Below are 20,855 nucleotides of genomic sequence, written 5' to 3' on the forward strand. Positions count from 1 at the left end.
ATGGACACTTCGCGTCGGTACCTTTGATGTAGCCGGACCGATTTCAGTGACCTTCAAGCCAGCTAGAGCGTGAGATTCTGCTTTCTCCATAGAGTTGGCGCTGACATCACACCAGCTAGCAGTCGACACAGCGGAAATATAACACATACAATTAATACATCTAGGTACATTATGTACTCAAATAAAATAAATTGGATCCATAAAATAATAAATCCGTCATTAACTGTAATGTCTAGACTCTAGAGTTCCTTTATAATGAGAGTTCAGACGTTGACCCCAACAACAATTAAAATATGTAATGATTTGATAGCGCTGAAAATGGAAAAACAAAACTCTTACGAGAAGTAAAACCATATACCTATATTATATTATATACAAATATTAAACGAATTCGATACTTAATTTTATAATGTATTATATTATTTTATAATATAATTTATTATATCTGAAATATAAAATATTATTATTACAACTAGTTTGTCACTGAGAAATAAGGAAAAGCTGTTAACTTGAATTTATTTGAAGCAAAGCGTTACTGGATTATGCAATAAGGTACCAGGCGATGTTTGGATCCTGTGCCTTAATTCTATTCTCAATTATTATCTTAGCGTATGCTCAATTACACTACCTCTAGCGCTTGAAAGTGGAACTAGCCGCTGGCGCACAGAGAAACAAAACACAGGAAAATTCGCTCAGTGTCCATTCTTTATAATCCCTATTCGCTGGTGAAACTACATAAAAATTCAAGCGTTAGTAATTATTATTATTATTATTATTATTATTATTATTATTATTATTATTATTATTATTATTATTATTATATAGCGATAATAATATATTTACTGATGTGAAATTAGGGTAGCTAACTGTAAGTATAAACAGTTGAACTATCAAGTTTGTTTGACATATAGACGGGCCAGAGAACACAGACTTCAGAATTGTCGTTTGTCAGCGCCTGAATTGCAGGCAACTGTTGTGGCACTGCTGTGCTGTGGAATGCTGGCAGTGTAGGCGGCGTGCTGTTGGTGTCTTCTCCCACGCTAGTACACGCAGTAATTCACTTCTGAAGCAGAGCAAAAACAGACGATTACAACATTCAGGGAGGGGGCTTAACTACCACTTACTGAATCGTTGTTTGTGACTTGGCGGGGGTGTTTTCCACCCTTCGGAACCACTCGTGGGATTAGACCAGAGTGGGTGTAGCAGTGCACATCTCTTTTCGCTTGGAAATAAACTGCACACCGATATTTATCTTCTTCTACGGGCGGGTTATGTGCACCAATGCATGCGGGGTATAAATCGTGCTTCTGCGATGTTAATTCGTTCACATGGACCGAATAAAATTACGATCAATAGTTAATTTAATAAATTAAGCCATGTAAACGCCACATGTTTTCTTATTCTTTTAAATGAATAGATTAATAATAATAATAATAATAATAATAATAATAATAATAATATAATAATAATAATAATAATAACAACAACAATTTATTTAACCTGGCAGACTTAAGGCCATACGGCCTCCTCTAACACTCAACCAGGAGTAAAACTGCGTTACAAAAAACACTACAAATTTACAAAGTACACTACAATTTTACACACAAACTGAATAAGATGATAATAAAATGTAAACAACAAGTAAGTAGAAATCAGACGTAATATATAACATACAGAAAGAAAGAAAAAGCATAATAAAATGTGAACAGCAGGTCAAAATAAATGAGACATACAAAGTATAAAAAATAATTGATAATAATAATAATAATAATAATAATAATAATAATAATAATAATAATAATAATTCATTTAACCTGGCAGAGTTAAGGCCATACGGCCTCCTCTAACACTCAACCAGGAGTAAAACTGCGTTACAAAAAACACTACAAATTTACAAAGTACACTACAATTTTACACACAAAACTGAATAAGATAATAATAATAAAATGTAAACAACAAGTAAGGAGAAATCAGACATAATATATAACATACAGAAAGAAAGAAAAAAGCATAATAAAATGTGAACAGCAGGTCAAAATAAATGAGACATACAAAGTATAAAAAAATAATTGATAATAATAATAATAATAATAATAATAATAATAATAATAATAATAATAATAATAATTTATTTAACCTGGCAGAGTTAAGGCCATACGGCCTCCTCTAACACTCAACCAGGAGTAAAACTGCGTTACAAAAAACACTACAAATTTACAAAGTACGCTACAATTTTACACACAAAACTGAATAAGATAATAATAATAAAATGTAAACAACAAGTAAGGAGAAATCAGACATAATATATAACATACAGAAAGAAAGAAAAAGCATAATAAAATGTGAACAGCAGGTCAAAATAAATGGGGCATACAAAGTAAAAAAATTAACACAATTATTGATAATAATAATAATAATAATAATAATTTATTTTTATTTATTTTTATTTATTTATTTATTTATTTATTTATTTATTTATTTATTTATTTATTTATTTATTTATTTATTTATTTATTTATTTATTTAGAATATTAACGTGCAAAAACAACAGCACAAGGCCAATTACAGTTTAGCACGATACAGAACAGAACAAAACAACAAATGATGATGAGAATGAATAATAGAAATGGCAGTGAGGTGAAATACAAACAATATAATAGTCTACATCAATCATTGATCAAATAATAATTATAAAATTATAAATTTAGTACAATGAGATAATTGAAATAATGGAATAGTCTACATTAATCAATTGACCAAATGCAAGAAATAAAATGGACAAATAATTATAAAATTAGATCAGTGAGTTAAAAACTCAAAGATATACTACACATTAAATGGATCCAAGTTGAATCCATGCAAATTAGCATATTTAATGCATCTGCAGACCGGAGAGAGAGATTTAGGAATCTTGTTATAAAACAATTTATGAAATCTTAAACCATTAGCAGGAATACGTAGACTGATATTGCTTATGAAAGATTCACAATAAATATCATCCTTAATGACTTTACAATAAAGAAAATAAATAATAATAATAAATAAGAATAGTAATAATAATAATGATAATAATAATAATACTAATAATAATAATAATAATAATAAAATAGTGCAGTACAAATCATACAATTAATACAATATTTTAAGTACACACAGTAAGGAAAATTATGATTATATATAGCTCAACTTATCACATTATAGATATACCATTATCGGAAAATATGAAAACAAAGATATAAAATAATTAAATACTACTAGAACATAAAAAAATGTGAATATCTGGAAACATGCAATACAATACTTGTCATAATAGTAAGTTAGTTTGGCAACTCGTCATAAGATAATTTTCTAACTTGGATATGAAAGATTTCAATGTTCGGCAGCCCTTGACGTCAGGCGGCAGAGAGTTCCAGTGACGAGAGGTAGCAACAGTGAAAGATGAGGAATACAGAGATGATGTGCGAAGTGGAATTTCTAGATTGTTATCGCGTGTTAATATTATGATAGCGAGAGAGAGTATGAAAACGAGCGAATAAATAATAGATGGATGAAGTGTGCATAATTCGATATAAGAGCGAAAGTGAGTGCAGATTTCTCCTCTCATGTAACCTAAGCCATGATAACTTCTCGAAAGAAGGTGAGATATGATCATAGTATCGAACATTACAAATGAAGCGGACGCACGCGTTATGAACACGCTGTAGTTTCTGAGCGGAATCAATCCTGAGATCACTGAACAAAACGTCGCAATAATCGAAGTGAGGTAGAATGAGTGTCTGTACCAGCGTCTGTTATAATTTAGATGGATAATGATACAATCTTTTTAGTGAATGGAGAATAGAGAATGCCTTCTTACATGTATATTTAATACGCGTATCCCAATTGAGATTAGATTCGAAATGCACTCCGAAATTTTTTACGGTAGAGCTAAACGGGATGATTGTTTTATTCAGTTTTACTATGTGGATGGTTCAGTGCACAGTATATGGAAGGCTGGGTTGGTGGATGAATGCATAAATAAATGTCTATTGTGTGGGTGTAAATCAGTCTTGCGATGGTGACTAGTACTTTCGAGCGAGAGCTCTTATATGCCCGCTGCGCGCGCGGAGCTCTTTTACCTGTAAACATTGCTAAAGGATGTACAGATCTTAGAACACAGCGCATCATGACGGAACGGAAGCGCTTTAAGCTTTCAAGGAAGAGTGGAAGATTCAATATTTATGCTTCGAACATGGTGATGAAGTCCAGTGTTTGTTGTGTAAAAAAAATCATTTGCAAAAGAAGCAACATAAAACGGCATTATGAGACGCAAAATGAAAAAAAATATATGAGCATTATTCAGGAGAAGAGAGAAATAAATTCATTTGGGAATTGACATCGAAGGTAAATTGATTTACATTTGGCTCAGTAGGTTGTATCTAGATTCCTTTTATTTCTTATTTTTAAATGTGTTGTTGATGTTTTATTTGTTGCTTGTTTCTGGATATTTACTTTTATTAGACTGCGTGTTTCTTTAATTTAGAAATAATATTTTATCTTTGATTGCACTTTAACTTATACTATTACTAAGCTCAAAAAGCTAATTCACTTTTATTCCAATAACTATTTTCAAGATTTTGAGCAAATATGAACTAAACATTTTGAAAACGTTGATGCAAGGAGCTTTTTTAGTAACGTCAATATATGTAAATATACTTAAAATATAATTTCAAAACTATTAGACCTAATTGCACCAAATTTTGTACAGATGATATTATTATAGATCTGTTTATAAGTTTAAATTTCACAAATTTTGGCCGAAAATTGTGGAAGTTTTAAAAATCATGCATATCTCCTTAAATGATTGACCCCAAAAATTACGATGGCTCGTGGTGTGATTCCCAAGTTCTTTGAACGCTTCAGGAAGACTTTTGAACTACCACAGACACTTACTGCTGACATCATAACTTCAGTTTTGAAACGCTCTTGTCAAATTCTGAGTCATCATATTCACTCTGTTTAATTTTTTTTATTCATTTTCTATTCATATATGTTTATTTTAATTTTCTTTCCACAAAATTTATGTAAACATTTAATATTGCAAAATTCATGTAGGAGAGTATACTGAGTCCTTCTGGGCTACCTCCAATGGGAGGCAGTTATTACCTTACCTAATAATTTAATCAATTTCTTTTTTCGTGTTACGTGCATCTCACAAATAGCTCTAAGAAAACTCATTACATAATCACGACTGGAGGGTAAGGACTACATTTTCACAATCCCACAGTCAATATATTCTATTTCAATCAATATTGTCGTTATTATTTTTTCAACAAATACTCAAAATTACTTAGAGATCACACACGTGGAGCAGGTAGACCCTATTAGTTTCTCCTAAACAATGAAGTGAAGTATTTACATAATAAATAATTGCTTTTAACAAGAAAATGTTTTACATACAATTAACTTTTCCTATTTCTCTTTTTGTTCTTAAAACCCCTTTCCTTTGCGATTTGTTTATAGGATGTATATTAAATAACTGAATAATTAGCCCTATTACATAGCCAGAAATTTAGTAACGCAAGTTATTGTAATAATTGCTGCCTTTATTGGATGTATATGCATGTACATCCCTGATGTCTACTTTACGGCGCTATGTAGTGGATGCGCTATGCGCTCGTGATCAAGGTCGAGCTCTTCTACCATGATTGGGAGCTAATATCGTCTCATCCCTGGTGTAAATCGATATGTGGGTGGAACAGAGTGGTAACGGCAGTGCCTGAGTAGGGCAGAATTTGGCTTGCCCTGAAAGTGTGAAGTAGGGACAGAAGAACTTCAGATGTTTTTCATTATCACTATCACCATGGTGATGGTAATTAATAATTGTGTTCGTATTTCTAATGTATCAATTAAAACATGTTTTCATAAAGTCATCATTTATTTTTAGAGAAATTAAATTGTGTTGGAATTCAAAATAATGCTTTTAATTTGTTACAGTCTTATTTAAATGATAGATTTCAAGCCACTAAAATTGGTAATGAATTAAGTAAATTTATTAAAATTAACATAGGAGTTCGGCAAGGAACAGTCCTTGGACCGATTTTATTTTTAATATATATTAATGACCTTTTAATGATAGACCTTAAAGAATATGAAGGTGATTTATATTCGTATGCTGATGATCCTGTTTTACTTTTTAGTGGGAAAACTTGGACTGATGCTTATTATAATGCAAATTGCGGCTTTAAATTAATAAAAGAAATGGTTCGATTTAAATTCTCTTGTAATTAATGGAGATAAAACAATAGCTATCCCATTTTATTTATTTATTTATTTATTTATTTATTTATTTATTTATTTATTTATTTATTTATTTATTTATTTATTTATTTATTTATTTATTTATTTATTTATTTATTTATTTATTTATTTATTTATTTGTCTGTCTGTCTATTTATTTATTTATTTGTCTGTCTGTCTATTTATTTATTTATTTGTCTGTCTGTCTGTCTCTCTGTCTGTCTATTTATTTATTTATTTGTCTGTCTGTCTATTTATTTATTTATTTGTCTGTCTGTCTGTCTCTCTGTCTGTCTATTTATTTATTTGTCTGTCTGTCTGTCTATTTATTTATTTATTTATTTGTCTGTCTGTCTCTCTGTCTGTCTATTTATTTATTTATTTGTCTGTCTGTCTATTTATTTATTTATTTGTCTGTCTGTCTGTCTATCTGTCTATCTGTCTATTTATTTATTTATTTATTTATTTATTTATTTATTTATTTATTTATTTATTTATTTATTTATTTGTCTGTCTGTCTATTTATTTATTTGTCTGTCTGTCTGTCTCTCTGTCTGTCTATTTATTTATTTATTTATTTATTTGTCTGTCTTTCTATTTATTTATTTATTTGTCTGTCTGTCTGTTTCTCTGTCTGTCTGTTTCTCTCTCTGTCTATTTATTTATTTATTTATTTATTTATTTATTTGTCTGTCTTTCTATTTATTTATTTATTTATTTGTCTGTCTGTCTCTCTCTCTGTCTGTCAATTTATTTATTTATTTATCTGTCTGTCTGTCTGTCTTTCTGTCTGTCTGTCTATTTTATTTATTTATTTATTTAGTTATTTATTTATTTGTCTGTCTGTCTCTCTGTCTGTGTGTCTGTCTGTCTATTTATTTATTTATTTGTCTGTCTGTCTCTCTGTCTTTTTGTCTGTCTGTCTATTTTATTTATTTATTTAGTTATTTATTTATTTATTTATTTATTTATTTGTCTGTCTGTCTGTCTCTCTGTCTTTCTGTCTGTCTGTCTATTTTATTTATTTATTTAGTCATTTATTTATTTATTTATTTATTTATTTATTTATTTGTCTGTCTGTCTCTCTGTCTTTCTGTCTGTCTGTCTATTTTATTTATTTAGTTATTTATTTATTTATTTATTTATTTATTTATTTATTTATTTATTTGTCTGTCTGTCTCTCTGTCTATGTGTCTGTCTGTCTATTTATTTATTTATATATTTATTTATTTATTTATTTATTTGTCTGTCTATTTATTTATTTGTCTGTCTCTCTATCTGTCTGTCTATTTATTTATTTATTTATTTATTTACTTATTTATTTATTTGTCTGTCTTTCTATTTATTTATTTATTTATCTGTCTGTCTGTCTTTCTGTCTGTCTGTTTTATTTATTTATTTATTTAATTATTTATTTATTTATTTATTTATTTATTTATTTATTTATTTATTTATTTATTTGTCTGTCTCTCTGTCTGTGTGTCTGTCTGTCTATTTATTTATTTATCTGTCTGTCTGTCTGTATATTTATTTATTTATATATTTATTTATTTATTTGTCTGTCTATTTATTTATTTATTTGTCTGTCTGTCTCTCTGTCTGTCTGTCTATTTATTTATTTATTCATTCATTTATTTATTTATTTATTTATTTATTTGTCTGTCTCTCTGTCTGTGTGTCTGTCTGTCTATTTATTTATTTATCTGTCTGTTTGTCTGTATATTTATTTATTTATATATTTATTTATTTATTTGTCTGTCTATTTATTTATTTATTTGTCTGTCTGTCTCTCTGTCTGTCTGTCTATTTATTTATTTATTTATTTATTCATTTATTTATTTATTTATTTATTTATTTATTTATTTGTGTGTAAATGGAGGCTTTAAGATACTTGACATAGTAAGGCCTTACCGGGCGTCGAGTTCCTGACCCAATCCAAATAAGAAGTGACGCGGGTGTTGACGCCGGGCATTATCGTGCCGCAGGCCACGCCATAACTGATGACGCCCACCAGGTACACCCGGTTGTTATCGATCAGCAGTATTGGACCACCGGAATCGTTCTGTAATCATAAACAGACCCACGAAACAAGAACCAAGGTTAATATACTTCCAATAAAACACAACCTCTATTTTTAGTACAAAGAAAGGGAGATATTGTATTAAATTAGCTTTTATTATAAGAAAATATAGAATATAATGTCATTTGTATGTAACTTATACTTCTTGAAAATGACATCCTTCAAGTGCCTTTTACCAACGTGCATACCAGACTGCTGCATTGGAGTTAAATCGCTCGCTTGAACTCGGTCAAGTGTCGCACCCTCGAGTGAGATACGATCGGTCGTGATACGCTCGTAATAAATAGAAGCACGGTACAAGGTCATCTCACCGACATGTCTTATCTTGTATGGAAGGCGACAGATAAGATACACATATGTTTTGCTCACACGGTAAAAATAAGGCTTTATTTTCTGCGTTTATGACAAACGTTTAATGGAACAGTCAATGGAACGTACCAAAACAGGAACATGAAGTTATAAATATAATAGTATGAAAAACTTCGATATACAGTTATTATTGCTAATTAATAATTATTCAATATTTGATTTACCACATATATAATATGATAGGTCCATACATAGTGTTCCGCCTATATACTGCGACAATGTAGAAACGTTTTACAAAATGTTATTGATATAGCAGTAGATTAATAACAATATTAGTACAGAGATAACGTCACAGAAAATATAATAAAACGAATAATCATGCTGCACAACTGTTACAGACGCAAAGATTTATACACAAATTATTAGAGATTATTATTATTATTATTATTATTATTATTATTATTATTATTATTATTATTATTATTATTATTATTATTACTAGAAAACTTGATACAGTTCTTGCATTATCGTGATTGTGTTCTCCGTTTATAATAATTACATTTACATCCAATAACATCTATCAGATGTGGCAAATACAAAATCACTCCTGTGTGTGGGGGGGGGGGGGAACATTTACCTACAACATTTATATTACATTTTAAAGCAAGTTTTGTAGTTGTACTATGGAGAGGTTAGTTAAACACTGCAAAGTTTTCAAATGATAAACATCTTATGATGTTACTACACAGTTCATCACTGTAACAAGAACGAATGTCTAACGCTCGGCTTATACCGTTCGAGGATTTATCGCTCGTGACAATTTTACCCATTATGCATGTGCGCTACCTATCGGATTATGCTATGAACTACTTGGCGCTCGAGCGAAAACGTCCGATGCAGACCTCTGGTGCATACATTCTTATAATCGCTCTTTTAAGTGTCTCATTACACTTTGCAAACATTTATTAGACTGTGATGTTTGAATTTCTTCAGGAATTCCTGTCTTCAGTTGTTCAATGTTTGGTTTGTTTGCGTATACATTACTTTTTAGACACCCCATAAAAATAACATGCACTTAAATCGGGGGATCGTGGAGGCCAGGAAAGTCTCCATTTCTCGATAAGTATGTATGTATTTATTTACACTGCAAATGGGTAAATACCCGGTAGCAGTGGTAACTAATTACACTGAATAATAACTATTAATAAATACAAAAGTATAGCCAGGTTAATATCAGAAATGTTAGTAAAAATAAAATGATGTCTCTGTACTAGAAAAAGGAACTAACTATTGTGTGGAATGTGAGTTTGTAAAAATCTGAATTTCATATAAATGCGATATTTTTCAGCTCACCTGACACGCATCTTTTCCTTGTGCATACGTGCAGATTTGGTCGCTGCTTGTCATGCCCTGGTACATCCTAAAGCAGTCTCTGTCGTTGACCACCGTGAGGCCCACCTTCTGCAGTACGTTAGAGTTTACGCCTTCGAACTTTGTAACTCCCCATCCTGCAGCGACATAATCCTTAGAAATAAAGGAGATTTACACCAAAATGCACAAACATATTTATTGTGTAATACAGTACGCAGTTGAATAACGACTTGAAGAAATACTGTCAATGTTCTTTTTCAAAGATGATGTCTTAGAGCAGCGGTGACCAAAGCGGATGTCGTGATTACATCGTGTAATCACAGACATTCAAACGGGTACGAGGAATTTCCTGTACATTGCGGTGTGTTTCATTCACGTACTGAAGGCAAGCAGTGGCGGTATAATGTCGCTCTACAAACTCTGTCTGTAAAGCAGTAAGAGGTTATTTCGTAAAGAATGAGAAAGAGAACTTCTTTGTTGTTCTGTCGGACAAAATGTAATATGTTTACTTTGCTCAACGGTTCAATTAGGAGTATACAGATACATTAATTGTCACGTTCAATAATGTACAGTATTATTATTATTATTATTATTATTATTATTATTATTATTATTATTATTATTATTATTATTATTATTATTTACTTACTGGCTTTTAAGGAACCCGGAGGTTCATTGCCGCCCTCACATAAGCCCGCCATTGGTCCCTATCCTGAGCAAAATTAATCCAGTCTTTATCATCATATCCCACCTCCCTCAAATCCATTTTAATATTATCTTCCCATCTACGTCTCGGCCTTCCCAAAAGTCTTTTCCCCTCCGGCCTCCCAACTAACACTCTATATGCATTTCTGGATTCGCCCATACGTGCTACATGCCCTGTCCATCTCAAACGTCTGGATTTAATGTTCCTAATTATGCCAGGTGAAGAATACAATGCGTGTAGTTCTGTGTTGTGTAACTTTCTCCATTCTCCTGTAACTTCATCCCTTTTAGCCCCAAATATTTTCCTAAGAACCTTATTCTCAAAAACCCTCAATCTCTGTTCCTCTCTCAAAGTGAGAGTCCAAGTTTCACAGCTATACAGAACAACCGGTAATATAACTGTTTTATAAATTCTAACGTTTAGATTTTTTGACAGCAGACTGGATGACAAAAGCTTCTGAACCGAATAATAACAGGCATTTCCCATATTTATTCTGCGTTTAATTTCCTCCCGATTTATATGATTCCATTCTTCAATTATATGATTCCGTTCTTTCATTTGTAATTATCATTTTATTTAATTGCCATTATTTTAATAATTATTCCATTGTACTTTTATTGTAATTTATATCATTGCTAATGTTTTTGTTATATTGTCTTTGTGTTGAACTGTAATTGGCCACTGGCTGTTACATTAAATGTAAGTAAATAAAATAAAAGAAAAATAAATAAATTACAGACCACTAAGTATGTGTTTCTATAATTCTTCTGTACGACCATTAATGTTGATATTTTTAGATCTTCTCCCTAGAAGGATAAAATTATTAGGTTTTATCTCAGTTTTAATCTTCTTAATCTTTAGATGAGGGTAACTATATATATTAGTTATTCATATAATAATTATATTGTAGAAAAACTGATTCAATAATATGTGCCAACGAACTCTTAAAAACCAGGAATTGACATGTCTTAAATCGTAGCCAGGAAGAGAAAGATGAGATAAATAAATGTAAGGAAGTCAGCTACCTAATGGGGTTTGAAATATCTCGTGCTCTAAAGCCTTTTAATAGAACAAAATTTCTCAAACGAGTAGTGATTAAAATAGCTTAAATAACTTGTCCATAAGAAGTTTTTAATTTTTAAAAATTACGAATTTCTCAACCAAGTATCGAGAGACGAATTTAGAAAATTCCTGATTATATTTAAGAGGTTAAAAAAGAAGCAAGAAAAATCGTATATTATTTATTCACTGGCTCTTGATGACAGCAGTGACATTACTGATACAGCAAAGCTTGAGATTTTTATCCGCGGGATTGATCAAGGTGTTAGTACAGGAACCACCACTGGTTGTAGTTTTCATGCCAAGTACCTTTCCTCCGTCTCCTTACTTCATAGGCTGTCCAGCGAATAGGGATTATAAAGAATGGACACTGAGCTAATTTGCCTGTGTTTTGTTTCTCTGTGCGCCAGCGGCTAGTTCCACTTTCAAGCACTAGAGGTAGTGTAATCGAGCATACGTTAAGTTAATAATTGAGAATAGAATTAAGGCACAAGATCCAAACATCGCCTACCTTATTGCATAATCCAGTAACGCTTTGCTTCAAATAAATTCAAGTTAACAGCTTTTCCTTATTTCTCAGTGACAAACTAGTTGTAATAATAATATTTTATATATCAGATATCATAAATTATATTATAAAATAATATAATACATTATAAAATTAAGATCGAATTCGTTTAATATTTGTATATAATATAATATAGGTATATGGTTTTACTTCTCGTAAGAGTTTTGTTTTTCCATTTTCAGCGCTATCAAATCATTACATATTTTAATTGTTGTTGGGGTCAACGTCTCAACTCTCATTATAAAGGAACTCTAGAGTCTAGACATTATAGTTAATGAAGGATTTATTATTTTATGGATCCAATTTATTTTATTTGAGTACATAATGTACCTAGATGTATTAATTGTATGTGTTATATTTCCGCTGTGTCGACTGCTAGCTGGTGTGATGTCAGCGCCAACTCTAGGGAGAAAGCAGAATATTACGCTCTAGCTGGCTTGAAGGTCATTGAAATCAGTTCAGCTACATCAAAGGTACCGACGCGAAGAGTCCATTCTTTATAATCCCTATTCGCTGGGCTGTCTGTCGCATGTAATCACTGCAGCTCGAGTTTTGGTCACCGGTGTCTTAGAGCTAGCGAGTAAAGATATTTGATCTTGATCTTGATTGTCGTAAGATGACATTAGAGAGCGTTCTTAGATCAGCAGTCAGAGGAAAAGAGTAGCCTACTCACTCGTAAGGATGTGGGATGCACAACTCGACACTTACCAAGGGCGACGACCGTCCTGCCGACGAACGTCTCCCTGGTGAAGCGGAAGGGCAGGCAGGCCGGACCAACAATCCCGTTAAACAAGATGTCTGCACCGACGTGCACCAACGCGATGTCGTTCAGGTGCGTCTTCGTGTCGTACTCGGGGTGCACGACGAACCGCAACAAGAGGTGCAGTAGAGCGTTCTTCGTGTCCAGACCTGTGCAACAGTGCGTTTACATTTTCACACAAGCACTTTTTTATTTTAGTCAATAATTTATAGTGAACTTCAATTACGGAGGCAGCCCGATTCAGAAAGCTTGTGCGCATGCGCAATCACGTGATCTCTCTAATCAACCTGCTGATTTGTAGACGTTAGTTCAAATGATTACTTATTCTACTCAAGAAAAATACACACAGAGTGATCCGTTTGGGTATGGATAAAATAAAAACACCGTAAAACATTTACTACTGAACTTTATTTGTTGAAACTTTGTGCATACAACACTGGAAGATGGGAGATTCCTCAGAGCTCAACATGATCCCATTGCGCACCCTGCACAACTCATAACGGTGATCCAATTCAGCCCATGTCCGTTGTAACATATGAGGGGTGATTTGTTGAAAAGCTTAACTAATTTTTACTCTCAGATCAATATTCCTGGGTTTCTTTGAGTCTTTAACAATACCCCACACGAAGACGTCAGGACGGGTTAGATCTGGGGAGTTTAGGGACCAAGCCAAGAGATAGCTGCTTCTCGTACTGGGTTTCGCCTGGGACCTCCTGCATGCGCAATGTTCAAAACATACAGAGGTGAGCCTGCCTGGAGAGAAATAAAAAATAGGTTGCAGCCGCCAAATTACTCTTCAAGGAACGACCACTCATATAAATTGAGGGGAAGAAGACAGAGGACGGACACTGGAAAGTTTTCTTTTGTCAATCGTACTATCAGGGACTGGAATGCTTTACCTGCAGACTTACTAAAGACTTTACCAACAACCAAAAATGTATTTAAAAATAGGCTTAAGGACTTTACTAATAGACGATAATTATACACAGTATTTAAAGGGTGTAAATGATATTTTGTTATTGAAGTGTTGTATCAGTGAAGAATTATGTTGTGTCAGTAAAGTGTGCTGTGTAAGTGAAACGTGTTCCTGTCAGTGAAGCTTTATAGTTTATAGTGGCAGTGCAAAGTATTTGAACACTGAAATGTTTTTGAAGTGTTAGTGAAATCAGGATAGAATCAGTGAAATGTGTCGTAGTTCCAGTGCAGTGAGTGAGTTGACAGCGAAATGAGTGTAATGTTGAAAGGTACTTGTGCCGATATGAACATATCATACTCGTGGGTTTTAGTTCGAACTTAGGTCTAAGATACAAATTACATTTACTTTAAATGTTATTTTAAGTGATCGTGCTTCATTTAATTTAGGATGTTCCCTGTTATCATTACTATTATTATTATTATTATTATTATTATTATTATTATTATTATTATTATTATTGTTATTGTTAGTATTTATTATTAGTATTATTATTAATTGTATTTTTAATTAATAAATTTATTATTGCCATTATTGAGTGTAATTAGTTACCACTGCCACCGGGTATATACCCATTGCAGTGTGAATAAATACATACAATATGTTTTTTTTTAACACAGAACCTGTTTCTACAAATGTTCGATACCACAACATTATGGAATCGTATTTAAGTAGTACATTACGGACACCATACTCATGTCGAAATTTCCTTTGAACTCTTTTAACACTTTCGAATTTAGCATACCAAAGAACACATTGTGCCCGCTGTTGATTTGTAGTAGCCATTTTAATCGTCTACGATTTTCATTTGCCCTTTCAGATTATGCAATGTTGATTGTCATATGTGGAAACTCCCATCTTTTAATCATAACATAACCAGCAAGAAATTTTTCCTACTATCATAATAGCTTTATAATAATAAATTAATATTATTCATACCCAAACGGATCAGACTGTACAATTGATATGGGTAGGTTTTCAGCGAAAGAATAGCAAATTCCTTTGACTTTGAGTGAAATAATTACTGTTATTATGCTAAACGATTCTACTTTGACGAGATCACGCAAGTATACATTATTATTATTATTATTATTATTATTATTATTATTGTTATTAAGTACCGGTGTTAATGATATAATAACATATTGCGTATAATTTGTTCAAGAAACTCTCAAAGATTTTATTGCCACGTTATAAACATTCTGTGTGGAACCCCTTGTTACACGGTATGCATCAGCTTGATAGTAAAATTCTTGCCACACTCTCTCCAAATAATATCTCTATTTATGGCAGTGGCGGTTCCTCGGGGGAGGGAAGGGAGGAACGTCCTCCTCACATTTTTCTTCTTTTGAAAGTATGTGCCAAATAAAGTATGTCTCTTGAAGTTCGAGGAAGATCCGATAATCTTTAAGTTCACAGCTATAAGAAAACCTCGGTTGATCGAGTTTTAAACGATGCGCGCTCATGTGCTGCTAGAAAACTCTGAGAAAGATGCGAGATTGTTTGTGTGGAGGAAAGCCAATCCATTCCTCCTTTACTGCAGTTAACACACATAGACAACAGCGCACTAGCGGCCAGAGAAAGAAGCAGAGTTTTAAAGCAAGTAAATGAACGGAGAGGGAGGAGATCCTCCTCTGAATCAGCGCATGGGCGGGAAATAGAAACCGACTGGTCGTGCAGCAAGCTCGCTACCGCTGCCATCTAACGATGCTGCATTCAACCAGACTATAACACGTCATCTAGGAGGAGGCACAATAAAAACAGTTTTAACGCAACGTTATGAAAGACACCATATAAACTTTTTTTTTAAATTATAAATCAAAAATATTATTCATTGCACTTTATATAGGCTATACTATTCATGGTTTGAAACTTTCAAGGATATTTGAAAATTAAAGTCGGGTTTATATAAAACAAAGTGGAAGTAGTTTCACGTTAGTATCGCAGATATTTTTGGCCCCTGAAATTCACTTCCATTCATTGTGTACTAGACAGGGCAACGGCCAAGTTGTCAGTTTTGTATAAATATATTTGAAATTGAAAGTAGGTACTCCAAACTACATTATTTTTACATTAAAAATTATTCGGCCACCGGCAGCTTTGAACAATAACGGTAGTATGACTTTACAAGAACTGACATTCTTCAAAAGCATGTGATACTGAACTTGTAAAAATGTACATGTAGCAACACAGGCCACGTGGTTGGGTGCAGTGTTCTCGCTTTCCTCAGATTATTTCCCATTCTCATTTCCGTAAAACGGTTCCGGTTACGAGTTAGTAGCTAGTCTCGTCCAGCACGTGTGATGCTGTAGTGTGCGTGAAAAATGCTACGAGGTGAATTTCCTTGTAATTGTTAATTTGTGCAATTATTCAACAATGAATGGAAGTGAAAACACAATATATTTTGGAAATTTAGGAAACTCAGTTTACAAGAACAGATTATTGCTCTACAGAAGGGAAGGTCAACCCCAACTCTACCTGGTCTTACATGTATGCATGTTGGCTAATTTGTAGCATGTTTCATTCAAGAAGGTGTCATATCGTGCTGTTAACTTCTTTCCTCCTCTCAAGAAATACGCAGGAGCCGCCACTGATTTATGGATGCAGTCACAGCAATGATCAGATGTGTTACTTCTTCAAGGTGGCATAAACTGCATCCTTCACATACTCCCAAGGAAAGAAATCACAGGAGGGATATTCGTTGGCTTGTATCAGAGACAAGGTGGTAACTACAGGTATCAGAAGAGAGATAGTCACTCATTGGCATCAGTCACAAGAAGAAGTGTCAGAAGAAGAATGATCACTGATTTGTATCTGAGATAAGTTAGAGGAAGGTCACTGATTGGTGTCGGAGACAAGTGGTAAGGACAGGATTCACAGGCAATGCCATGACTTACTGGATGAGATGTGATCGCCCACGAGCAGCCCGATGTTCTCCACGTTCTTGTAGATGGCGCAGTGTGCCGCAGTGACTGCGTAGCGCTTGGCGATGATCGTGGCGCCGCAGTACAGCTGATCGTAGTGCAGATCCAAAAGTGCCGCCATCATCGGAAACTCGTGCAGTTTGGCATCCACCCCACCGATGATGCGTCGGGAAAACGGGGCTCGCTAACCACAGAAAAATAGTCGTTATCATAAATGTAACGCATACTTTCGCGTTTTATATTTTAAGAGGTAGAGGGTGATATAATTTTAAATTTTTTCCTTTTCTTTTTTTCTTTCTTTTTTATTTTTTATATCTAGAAACATCACTGCTGCAACAACTTAAATTTGAGATTAGTTTTTGAAAAAAAAAACATAGGACCCACCGCCTATCACATCTCAAAGTTTGTGACACACTCACCCAAACACCCTGTATATGAGGATTCTCATTATGTATAGAAATGCACTCGTTTACACTGTTTAGTTTATAGGATGCGACGTAAGCATCTCCATGATAACCGAATTCAGATTTCAGTTCCACAAAATCCTTTCATTTTTTTTGTATCATTGTAGATTATTTGAATCCACAGCTAAACTTAATCTCGGATATGAATGACACTTACTAGACAGAGATTAAGCTAGTGGCTCACCCTAGTTTGATAATAAATAAATAATCTTGCGACATGTTTCCCACTCCATCTTATAACTTCATCTCAAAATGTATTTTATTATTAGATTAGATTATATTTATTTAACAACTAGCCGTACCCGTGCGCTCCGCTGCACCCGTTAGAAATAAATATAAAGTAATTACATAATTAAAATAGGACATTTGATCCAGGGAACATTCGTGTTTGATAGAAGGATAAATCGTTTATTATGTTACTTAATTTAAATTGTATTAAAAAAATTAAAATGCGATCATTTTGATCCAGAGACCACTCATTTGGTCATAAAAATTATTTTAGGAAATACGGAAAACGAATGCCTATCAAGTTTTCGGTGCATAAGAAGCTATTTTAATCTTACCTGTCCTCGATTCAGTCAGAAGTTACTGTAATAACATTATAGCATTATGTCCATCCAGAGAAACTACACTTTCCAATGGTAAATTAATAATTAATTATACAAATCGGTTAATTTAGCTTCCGATATTACTTCATACAAACACAGAAACATTCTCTGTAGGCTACCGTATGTTTCATAGCTTTCGATTGTTGTTGTCCAAGGCCCCTTATAGACGAAGTCATTTGTTTTTTTATTTCATTACACGGCCTTAGATGGCGTTGTTATTATAATCTTGAAACTCATTTATCTCGTTAAATATCAGTCCTATCAAACTTTGGCATGGAGTAAAACTTATCGGAAATTATTTTTAAAGAAACTTTTGTTATGTAATATTTTTCATGAAAATTAATAATAAGGGAGATATTTCGATTTATTTAATTCAAGTCCCCTTATAACCCCCCTTTTAAATAAAATATTTTGAGTGCCATATATCCTAAATTCTAAGTTACAACGAACGTAATTTATATTCTAATTTTCATATAAATCGGTTCAGCTATTATCGCGTGAAAAGGTAACAAACATACAGACAGACAGACAGACAGACAAAAATTAAAAAAAAAGTGATTTTCGGTTTCAGGATGGTTAATTATATATGTTAGGATCAATTATTTTTGGAAAATCGAAAATTACCAGAAAAATTTCGGCTACAGATTTATTATTAGTATAGATAACATATACATAAAAAACGCTACATGAAAGTACCCCGAAAGAGCAAAGCTCGTGTTTTTTTTTCTAAGTTTTCTTTTTGTTTTATCTTATTTCTGTTTTTTCTGATTTCCTTAAACTAGTACGTGCACAACACCCATGCCCGAGGCGAGACTCGAACCCACAACCTTTTAGGCCAAGCGATAAAGACATGCCGTGGCTCTATTGCTTGCGCCATCCAGGCTGGCAGAGACTTGAAAATGATATAAGCTTACAATTTTACATTGTTCACCAACCATATCTATTTTTTCTGAATTAAAATTTAAGATTCTGATTACACAGATTATACATACCGGTAATTCACAAAAATAGAAATCTCTACTGTTTCTAAAATAACATTTAAAATTCTTGCACTAAGATCACATTCTTAAGAAGAGTAGATAAATATACATAAATATACATACTTTGTAGACAAAATACTGAAGAAAAAAGGTCACATAAAGGTGATAATAAAGTTAGTAATAATAATACTAGTAATAACTGAGTGAAAAAAAGAGACGATGTTGAAATTGGCGGATTAATATTAAATTATTATTAGTAGTATAATTAGTACAGGTTATGTTGATATAGTAACCAAGATAAGATAGAAAAAATACACTTAGGATAGAAATAAACTTGTTTTACAATACATGGTACATAATATAATACAGGGAAGTCTGTCATATAAATTTTTTAATTCTGGATCTGAAAATTTCATTGCTTAAAGTAGTCAATCCTGGATGAAATTTTGTGCGAGATCGTGCGTATTTGCTTGGTTTCCGCACAAAACTAACCCGCGGTAAGTCTAAAATTCCACATTCAGTATTCCCAACCGAACACACATAACAATTTCCCTCTTCTTACCGCTTAAGTGACATATTGATTTTACTGCTTTAGGCTTTTAACATATTTTTAGAGACGTTCAATATAGTAATAATTATAAATTGGAAACTTACCACTGCAATTTCACCTAAATTGCACTGTTAATTATTGTTTTTAAATATTTGCAAAAATTAAGTAAACTCTACAACTCCACTAAAGTTACTGCATTTTGTGATGCATGTAACATTAAGGAAGCCGTTTGTTGTAAGTTCGCATTTATAGACTGGGGGAAAAAAAAGACAGACGTAAATCACGGCCTGCTGGAGTATAGTAAACACACAAAACATTTTAAAGCAACAATGTTGAAGATAGATTTTTTTGCCGTCATTGAACAGAAACCAAGATAGAGATTTCATTGCAACTAATTAGAAATTCCTCTTTCAGGTATGTAATAAACGATCTTCGCACAAAATAATGTACGATACACGAGCGGTATGTTTTTTTTCAATTCTCGGAAATTAAAAAATCTCGAACATGAAAACTTCAACATACCGCTCTTGTAACGCATATTACTATTATTGTCGAATTATATAGGCGTGAACCATAATTTGTACTGTGTAGTAAAGCAGTATGGCTTCCTTACTTGAACGGTGTACGTCATGAACCAGCCACAGTCGCATTGAGTGAAGTTACAGGATGTCTCGGAGGAAAGGGTGGTCAGCACGGCGCACAGCGTCCACAACGCAGCCCAGCGGCTCGTCATGAGGACGCAGGTCCTGTGTTCATCGCGCCTCGAAAGCCCAAGTATTCGCAGCTTCCATCCGCGATATAAGGTCGTTCCAGAACCATCTAAACGGAACTGTGCGAGGGCAGTACGTCCGATATGTCCGAGGTTAGGAAGCTACTCTGTCCAGGGGTGTCAAAACTTGCGTACCCGTTAAGGATAGCGTGAAAGAAAACTTACATTTCACAACGATGTAGCATAGTTTACAATCTGTAATGCATGTTTGTACGTCTTTTATTGGTTTCGTTATTTCTATCCGTTTCTCGACAACAATGCTTATCGATCTTTCAAAACCAGTGTTGCCAACTCGATTCTTAAAAATCCGCTGTGAAGCCATGCAGAAATCGCTAAATTGCTATATACAACTTACAAATGGCTTTTAAGGAACCCGAAGGTTCATTGCCGCCCTCACATAAGCCCGCCAGCGGTCCCTATCCTGTGCAAGATTAATCCAGTCTCTATCATCATAC

General features: G+C 33.0%; 1 protein-coding gene across 1 annotated transcript; it reads right to left on the reverse strand.

Annotated features, from left to right (window-relative positions):
- Positions 1–836: 836 nt before the first annotated feature.
- Positions 837–20,453, reverse strand: LOC138695818 (venom serine protease 34-like). The gene is made up of 6 exons (XM_069820062.1): positions 20,245–20,453; positions 17,003–17,213; positions 13,081–13,281; positions 10,022–10,176; positions 8,191–8,341; positions 837–1,063 (listed from the first exon to the last, which is right to left on the reverse strand). Exons 1-6 carry the CDS (start codon positions 20,362–20,364, stop codon positions 1,041–1,043), a joined length of 861 nt encoding a protein of 286 aa, XP_069676163.1. The 5' UTR covers positions 20,365–20,453; the 3' UTR covers positions 837–1,040.
- Positions 20,454–20,855: the final 402 nt, after the last annotated feature.

This window comes from Periplaneta americana, chromosome 3, assembly GCF_040183065.1.
Source record: "Periplaneta americana isolate PAMFEO1 chromosome 3, P.americana_PAMFEO1_priV1, whole genome shotgun sequence".
Lineage (NCBI taxonomy): Eukaryota > Metazoa > Arthropoda > Insecta > Blattodea > Blattidae > Periplaneta > Periplaneta americana.